We start from the raw sequence: 7,528 nt of genomic DNA, 5'->3' as shown, positions 1-7,528 counted from the left end.
GACTTACAGCTGTAATCGCAGCAAAAGGTGGCGCTACAAAGTATTAACTTAAGGGGGCTGAATAATTTTGCACGCCCAATTTTTCAGTTTTTTATTTGTTAAAAAAGTTTGAAATATCCAATAAATTTCATTCCACTTCATAATTGTGTCCCACTTGTTGTTGATTCTTCACAAAAAATTACAGTTTTATATCTTTATATTTGAAGCCTGAAATGTGGCAAAAGGTCCGAATACTTTCGCAAGGCACTGTACATTGCCCTGCAATTCTTTTTCAATTCTTGTTGTGCAAAAACACCTTTCTTAAGCATTTTCATGTTGCAAGAACGTTTTTTACAAACGCCATGAGCTTGTGCATTCAGTCTCTCCCTCTCTCTGAGGATCGTATTCGTTCAGTTTTAAAACAATACAATCTCCGTCCACAGCAGCGTTTTAGCTGCGTATCAGAGTTGATCTCCGTCTGTATTAAAACGACTGAAAACGCACAGCTGGCGGCCGTTCACGTACACTAGGCGTGCGTGTGCCGATTTAAACATGAAGCAGATGGTTTGTTCCGTAGTTACAGAAGATTTGGTAAAAGAATAAAGAAATGCAGACGACAAACCAGATTTTATTTTGCATGGACCAATAACGAGCTGGGACTGTTACTGAATGAGCCCGGGAGTTTAAAGCGGCTGTGGTGGCGGGAAACCGACTGGGAGTCGTCGCAGAGTAAATACGGCGACATGCACAGTACAAGTGTCGGCTGTACGTGTTATTTGAACGGTACAAAATATTTTAATAGAAATACTAAATCAAAAACTCTGTCAGCAGCATCGTGTTTCTGCTTTGCACGACTTATAAGACCCAATCAGAGAGCGGAGGGTGAGCGTCTTGTTTTCACTCGTCCGCACTAAAACGACCTCCAAGGTTTTAAAATGAACTTCTTCGATTTAGGTCTTTGTTTTCGCCGTTTTAGTCTGGACGGGAATTGCAGACGTAACAAAAGGTCTCCGTTTTAAAACCAAAAAGCAGCGTTGTGGGCGGGGCCTGAGATTATGGTTTGTGGTTAGGTTACTTTGTTTCTGCCACTTCACTGTACACACATGCAGACAATCAACACACTGCTGCTGTTTCTGATCTACATACTTTAGTTTGCTAAATAAATCTGTAGCTAAAAATTGTCCTCTGCTCTTTGTCTCTTCTTCTGAGCCGGACTGTCAATATTCACTGTTTGGTTTTTGCACCAATAATAATGACAATTAAAAAGAATCTGTTTATCGTCTTCATGTGACACAAACTTTGAACTCCTTCAGTGTCCAGTGAGCTGCAGTTTTTGGGGTGACGTCGCCTCCTGGTGGAAACTCTGACACACTGCAGAGAAAAAGTTTCTAGCTGCTGAACCAGACTGACTGAGGGCTGATCATCAATCAGCGATCAATCAGTGATCAATCAGTCTGAGGAAACACGTCTGGAATATTTGATTAACTGTAAAAATAAACAAGAGGATTTTCTCTGATTGAAGAAATAAACAGCAAAACAATCTGACAAAGATAAAATAATAAGATTCAGTCTGCACGTCGCTGTGTGGAGAGAAAACTACATATGTTCATCAGCGTGTCATTTCCTGTCTTATGATTGGCTGCTGGGACAGGAAGTGTGCGGAGTAAACTGACCCGGTTTATAGTTGGGCAGCTGACTGACTCCAGGCCAGCTGTCCTCAGAGGGGACGCCCAGGACCTGCAGGGACACATGAGATGCTCAGTTAGACTCTTTGGCTTCGTTCAGAACGCATCAAACAGATCAGATCTTTAAACCCGACTGTTAAATGATCGGACCAGACATCCCAAACATCTCTGCATGAGATCAGCTCTCCAAACAGCAGCACTGTTCTGCAGCTGCATGTCAAGCTACCTCCAGATGTGGCTTCGATCTGATTTCATGTTTTTTTTTGTAGTCCAGACTTTTTGGCTGGCAGTCTGAACACGCTTACTCTTCTGTTGTCCTACACGGATTTCTAAATAAAAGACTTCCAGCAGCTCAAAGGGCCTGATCTCAGCTGCTCCTGGAGGGCTTTTAATGTGAAACATCTGCGCAGGAAGTTCCTTTAGCAGTGTTAAAAACGGCTGCAGTTAACAGGATGGAGTTCTTTTTTATTTTTTCAGTCTGAAAAACTCAAAAATGAGGATTAGTTTGTTTGTTTGTCAAACAAGTTAAATATGTATTTTCTGTTTTTATATCACAGCGTGTCGTTTAATAAACCAGTCCGCTTTCTCTTTTGTGGATTTGGAGCGTGATTAAGTGGAAAACCATCAGACGTGAATGAATCCAGAGCAGATTTAGTGGGACCTTAATTATCAGGTTCAACCTGAGAACAGCACTGTAATGCTAATGAACCAAGTTAAACAGATTCTGTTGGACTTGATTCAGGAAGCTTTCCACATTTCTGTCAGCAGGAAACTCAGTTTATAGAGTCTAATAATATTTATAGGAGTCTAATAACCTCTGATATACACTAATATAATAATAATATAATCCTCACCATCCAGATCTTCTGCAGCTGTTCAAACACATCAGTGACCCCCGGGAACGCCGGTGCCCCCTGCAGCATCTCTATGAAGATACACCCAGCTCCCCTGATTCAAACACAGAAAACTTTACGTAAAACAGCTTCTTCTGAATCTGAACATTTCAGCAGCTACACAAGAAAGAAAGAAAGATTTACAACCACTGAAAATCCTTCATTCTGGTAGAAAACATGAACTGTTTCTATTTTATATTTAATTCATTCATCTGTTCAGGTCTTATTTTGTCTGCAGCACTGACCAGATGTCCAGAGCCGTGGAATAATCTGTGGATCCCAGCAGGACGTCGGGGGGCCGGTACCAAAGCGTCACCACCTCAGAGGAGAAGGTCTGACTGGGGATGGACTTGGACCGAGCCAGACCTGAACCAGACACAAAAGTCCAGTCAGTATACAAACAGAATGAAAAACATCAGTACAGAAGAGCTGCATGTCGGTGCTCCGCCCCAAAACTTTATAAATTGTCTCTGAGCAATGAAAAAGTATCACAAACCTGAGATGCATCTTGAATTTTTAAAATCTATTTTAAAATGACAACGACGTCTTAAAAAGTAAATTTCACCAGCCGAAACACTAAACCTTCAATGCACGTCTCTGTTGGTGCTAAATAGGATTAGCTTAGCTGCTAACTAGCAACTTAATTTAACATTTACTCTCAGTGAAATCTTTTTTTTGTTCTCATATGAAGCAAAATGTTCTCTGTAAAGCAATTAAAGTTTCTGAAAACATCAAGAAACAACTTTACCAATACATCAGAGTACCAATAACCTGCATGTCAATAAGTTTAGTCTGTTTTGTATTGATGCGAGACGCCTGAAAAAGCTCCGTGTGGTGGCTCTCAGCGAGGGCTCCTGACCAAAGTCGGCCATCTTGAGTTCTCCCAGGTAGCTGATGAGCAGGTTCTGGGGCTTCAGGTCTCTGTGGAGGATTCTCCGGCTGTGGATGTAGCAGAGAGCTCGCAGCAGCTGGAACATGAAGATCTGCAACAGCAGGCGGAGGTGTTTAGATTGAGTTCTGTTATTTCCTGTTTTATTTTGAAAGATTTCTGGCCTCTTGTTATACTTTTTTCCTGTCTGTGTATTCCTTGTTACTTCATCCTGCCCTCTCTGTTGTACAGTATAAGAAGCTGAACTAAATTCCCTGATGTCTTAATTGTGTTTCAGGGGTGAACGAACCCGGACGTTGTGTGAGTGCAGTCCTCCGGGGTGTTGGCTCATGTACTGGGCCAGGTCTGTCTGCTGCAACAACACAAGAAGAAGAAAGAAGAGTCCACGTGTCATCACCTGCAGCCTCGTCAGCCTAAACCAAACTCATGTAAAGACCCTAAGTACATCTTTTCACCAAATGTTTGTTTGGTTTGAAGTTCATGTGATGCAACTGAAAGCTCCAGAAAAGCTGCTAAATAGACCTGACGATGATGATGTGTGTTTTCTAAACTATCAAATGACGTTTAAATTTCACTGTAATTTAGATTTTCTTAGAAATACTTGAGTGTTGTGTGTGTATACTGATATCTTTCAAATTAAAAGAAGGCCAAGACACTTAAAACTCAACGTTTCTCACCACGTATTCAAAGACGAAGGTCAGTGACTCTCTGGTGTGGATGATGTCATGGAGGACGACGATGTTGGCGTGTTTCAGACCTTTGAGCAGAGAGGCTGCACACACACACACACACACACACACTTATTAAAAATTACACCAGGGTAAGTGCCACATTTAAAATCCTAATTACACCAAAATAAAAATAGACCACCTTTAAATAATGTAAAAGCAAAATGTTGGTTTAAAATATTACAAACATGAATTACAAGATCAAGACAATGTGAAGAAAGTTGGTACGTCATGTTATATGCTAAAATATCTACTGAAGTTAGCATGCTAAAAGCTAGCCCTGGCCCGTCTCGTCATACCACCTTGTACCTGGAGATGTGAGAGTTCGATACTACAGCTCAGGCCTCCCCGTAGTTTCAGTTGTGTGCGAACAGCAAGTTTGCTACGTTACACAAGCTCTCCAAGCTTTTTTACTCTAATAAATAAACAATATAAACATCTATAATGTCAAGAAAGGAAATGTTCTTACACCTACAGAAACAAAACTACTCTTATAACACCTTCAAACCACGTTAAACCTTCAGGAGGAATGTGTGTGTTGGTCACCTTCTCTGATGGCGGTGAACGGGATGCCCTCCTCCGTCTTCATACGAATCACCTTCAGAGCCACCAGCTGCCCGTTTATCCTCAACAGACAACATTTAGAGCAAATAAAGCAAAAGACACACTCAATATTTGTTTTCAGTGCAGGAAGAAGTATTCACATCCTGTGCTGAAGTAAAAGGACACATAGTGTAGTGAACAAATACAAATCCTGTCTGTAGTTTTTGTGCAGCAGATGAAATGGATGAAGACAGTTGGATGGAGACTGACCTGCTGACTCCTTTGTAGACAGAGGCGTAGGCGCCTTCACCCAGTTTCTCCAGACTCACGTAGGAATGAGCTGCTCCAAACTGAAGACCTGGTTTCTAAACAGAGGGCCCACATATACAACTGTATGTTTATTTATTCCCACAACATGGTTTTATTGACCTGCTATTAAATGATTGACAGGTGTGACATTTTTCTGACCCAGGTGAAGTGGTCCTGGCAGCTTTTCTCTCCCATAGGGTCACTGTTGCTGCGCCCTCGCTGCACTCGTAGCCTTCGGACCTGCAGGGTGTGGAACCAGTGAGGCTGGGATCCAGAGGGGGACAGACTAGACTGGTCCGGATCCAGCTGAGACAGACAGAGACCAGGTCAACAGGAGCACCTCAAAACATATAAACCCATCTTAAGAACCTGTAAACCCATGGCAAAAAACACCATAAAGATGTACCTTAAAGTTTAAAAATCTCCATACCACTTTAAACATCCTAATACCACCTTAAACTCTAAAACCACCTTTAATCTAATTTCCACCTTGAAAACCTTAATAACAACTTAAAGTTTTGGAACAACTTCAGGAAGTTCTGTCGTCAGAACCGTAAAAGGAAAAACAATGCAACTTAACAAAATGAGGAGACCTCATAAAGAGTCAGCTGGAATCAACACATTTATTTTACGAGACAAACCAATCAACTGGCAGTAAGTACAAAAGTGTACAACCCAAAAACACATAGTAAAATGTAATATCCAGGTGAAAATCCAGGTGAAAACAGTAACTAAACTTAAAAACCAAAGACACTCTGTAAAAAGTTGGACTACAAACAGAGAGGGTACGCTGTGAAAAACAAAAGCTGACAAGCAGAGAAAGACATGTAAAAAAGTAACTCCTGTTTCTCCTATTTTCACTCAGTCTTTATCAAATACCTCAGCAGGCGGGAGGGAAGTCGAACTCCTGCTCTTTCTGAAGCGGAGCTCCTCCATCTTCACCTCCTCCTCCTCCTCATCTTCTTCCCCCCTCCCTTTCTCCTCCTCATTGTCCTGCACCTCGCCACAGCAGCACCTCCTTACCCACCACCCGGCCTCCCTCGCCCACCGGGACAAATCCTCCATCTTTAAGTCCACTCCTCTTCGTCTCCTCTCTCTGTCTCATATGACTCACATGTTTCAGGACGAGCAAACAGGGTCCCATGACTCTCAGTGGAGAACAACAGTGTCCATTCAATACAGTGAGTGGGCTGCCCTCCAGTGGTCACTGTCAGTAACTACAGCACTGTGTATACTGTTTATGTATATTTGCAGTTATAAATGTAGCTATACTGTATGTAAATGTATTTGCTTCCATCCTGATTTTTTATTTTTTGCATTTTTGTCTGGTTTATAGTTCATTGTTTATGTTAAAAATGAAATCATTATTATTATTGACTTTATTTAGTTATAAGTTATAAGCCCCATGAGGACTGCTCACTCCTTAAGAAAGCGAACAAGAAGATTGCTGACCTTATGGAAGACATCCGACGACTTTCAGAGGAACTCAGAGAGAAAGATTCCCTGCTGACTGGCTTTATGGATGTAGCTTCAGTACAAGCCAAACAGATTGTTTCTCTTACATCCAGGACACCGTGTTTTGGGACCCCTCTAGCCTTCCGAGACTTTCATCCTGCTCGACTCCGAAGCATCAGTCAACCTGGGCTGAAGTGGTGGTCCGTGGCTGCAAGAGAGGCTCGGATGGGGCTGCCTCTCCTCCGCACATCGGCCTCTCCAACCGCTATGCAGCCCTTTCTGAAAACACTCCGGTCCATCCAGCGGATTCACCTGCGGCTTCGAGTCTCCCTGATACGGATCTCTTTCGGCGCACAGTGCCTGCCGACACTGTTGCATCTCCTCCACTACATCTCCTGCACTGGGCCGCCGGTCTGCCGCCGGACCTGATCGGCGGCCGTCATCTTGGTCAAAAACCTCCGCTTCCTGACGTAGGATCCTGAAGGAGGCTGTGCTCAGACGCTCCGGAGGCCGTCTCTACCCTGCACCGTCGGGTAGCCCTTCTCTCAGGTCTGTTATTGCTACTCCAACACAACACTCGGCAGCTCACACACTCCATCCTCAGTCCGCACGCAGTGTTGAAGCAGATTCTGCTCAGTCCTGCTCTGGATCCCCACAACCGGCATCTCCTCGTCCTCTTTTCTCCCTAACCACACTAATAATTGGTGACTCCATAACCAGAAACCTCCGTTTCTTTAACGCTACCACTCGCTGCTTCCCCGGTGCCACCACGGCTGACATTTTAAAAAAACTCCAGGACCTGATGCCGTCGCTCCCGTCCTCCATCACAAGAGTGATAGTCCATGTGGGAACAAATGACACAGCTCTTCAGCAGTCTGAGCTGACAAAATCAGATTTTAACCGTCTTCTTAACTTTTTAAAGCAGTGCGGAAAGTCCGTTTTTATCTCTGGTCCCATTCCCACAGTCGGTCGCGGTGCTGGCCGCTTCAGTAGACTCCTTGGCCTCCACGACTGGCTCCAGTCCGCCTGCAGGGCTCATCGTGTGTG

The 7,528-nt window shown here is 43.5% G+C and overlaps 2 protein-coding genes across 2 annotated transcripts in view; one reads left to right on the top strand and one right to left on the bottom strand.

The window, feature by feature from the left end:
• Window positions 1-6,097, bottom strand: part of cdk15 (cyclin-dependent kinase 15) — an 11,150-nt gene extending 5,053 nt beyond the window's left edge. Inside the window, exons 1-10 of the mRNA XM_046050884.1 lie at window positions 5,906-6,097; window positions 5,186-5,332; window positions 4,988-5,082; window positions 4,721-4,800; window positions 4,124-4,218; window positions 3,736-3,798; window positions 3,417-3,540; window positions 2,803-2,923; window positions 2,519-2,612; window positions 1,653-1,716 (exon numbers count right to left, since the gene is read on the bottom strand). Of these exons, the coding sequence (XP_045906840.1) occupies window positions 1,653-1,716; window positions 2,519-2,612; window positions 2,803-2,923; window positions 3,417-3,540; window positions 3,736-3,798; window positions 4,124-4,218; window positions 4,721-4,800; window positions 4,988-5,082; window positions 5,186-5,332; window positions 5,906-6,091 (1,069 nt within the window). The 5' untranslated portion in view covers window positions 6,092-6,097. The remainder of the gene's footprint in view (window positions 1-1,652; window positions 1,717-2,518; window positions 2,613-2,802; window positions 2,924-3,416; window positions 3,541-3,735; window positions 3,799-4,123; window positions 4,219-4,720; window positions 4,801-4,987; window positions 5,083-5,185; window positions 5,333-5,905) is intronic.
• Window positions 1-7,528, top strand: part of LOC123971220 (NACHT, LRR and PYD domains-containing protein 12-like) — a 524,333-nt gene that overhangs the window by 121,814 nt on the left and 394,991 nt on the right. The gene's annotated exons all lie outside the window — the stretch shown is intronic.

Source organism: Micropterus dolomieu, linkage group LG01 (genome assembly GCF_021292245.1).
Source record: "Micropterus dolomieu isolate WLL.071019.BEF.003 ecotype Adirondacks linkage group LG01, ASM2129224v1, whole genome shotgun sequence".
NCBI classification, from domain to species: domain Eukaryota; kingdom Metazoa; phylum Chordata; class Actinopteri; order Centrarchiformes; family Centrarchidae; genus Micropterus; species Micropterus dolomieu.
Note: the sequence above shows the minus strand (reverse complement) of the source record. Positions and strands in the feature narration are given on the sequence as shown.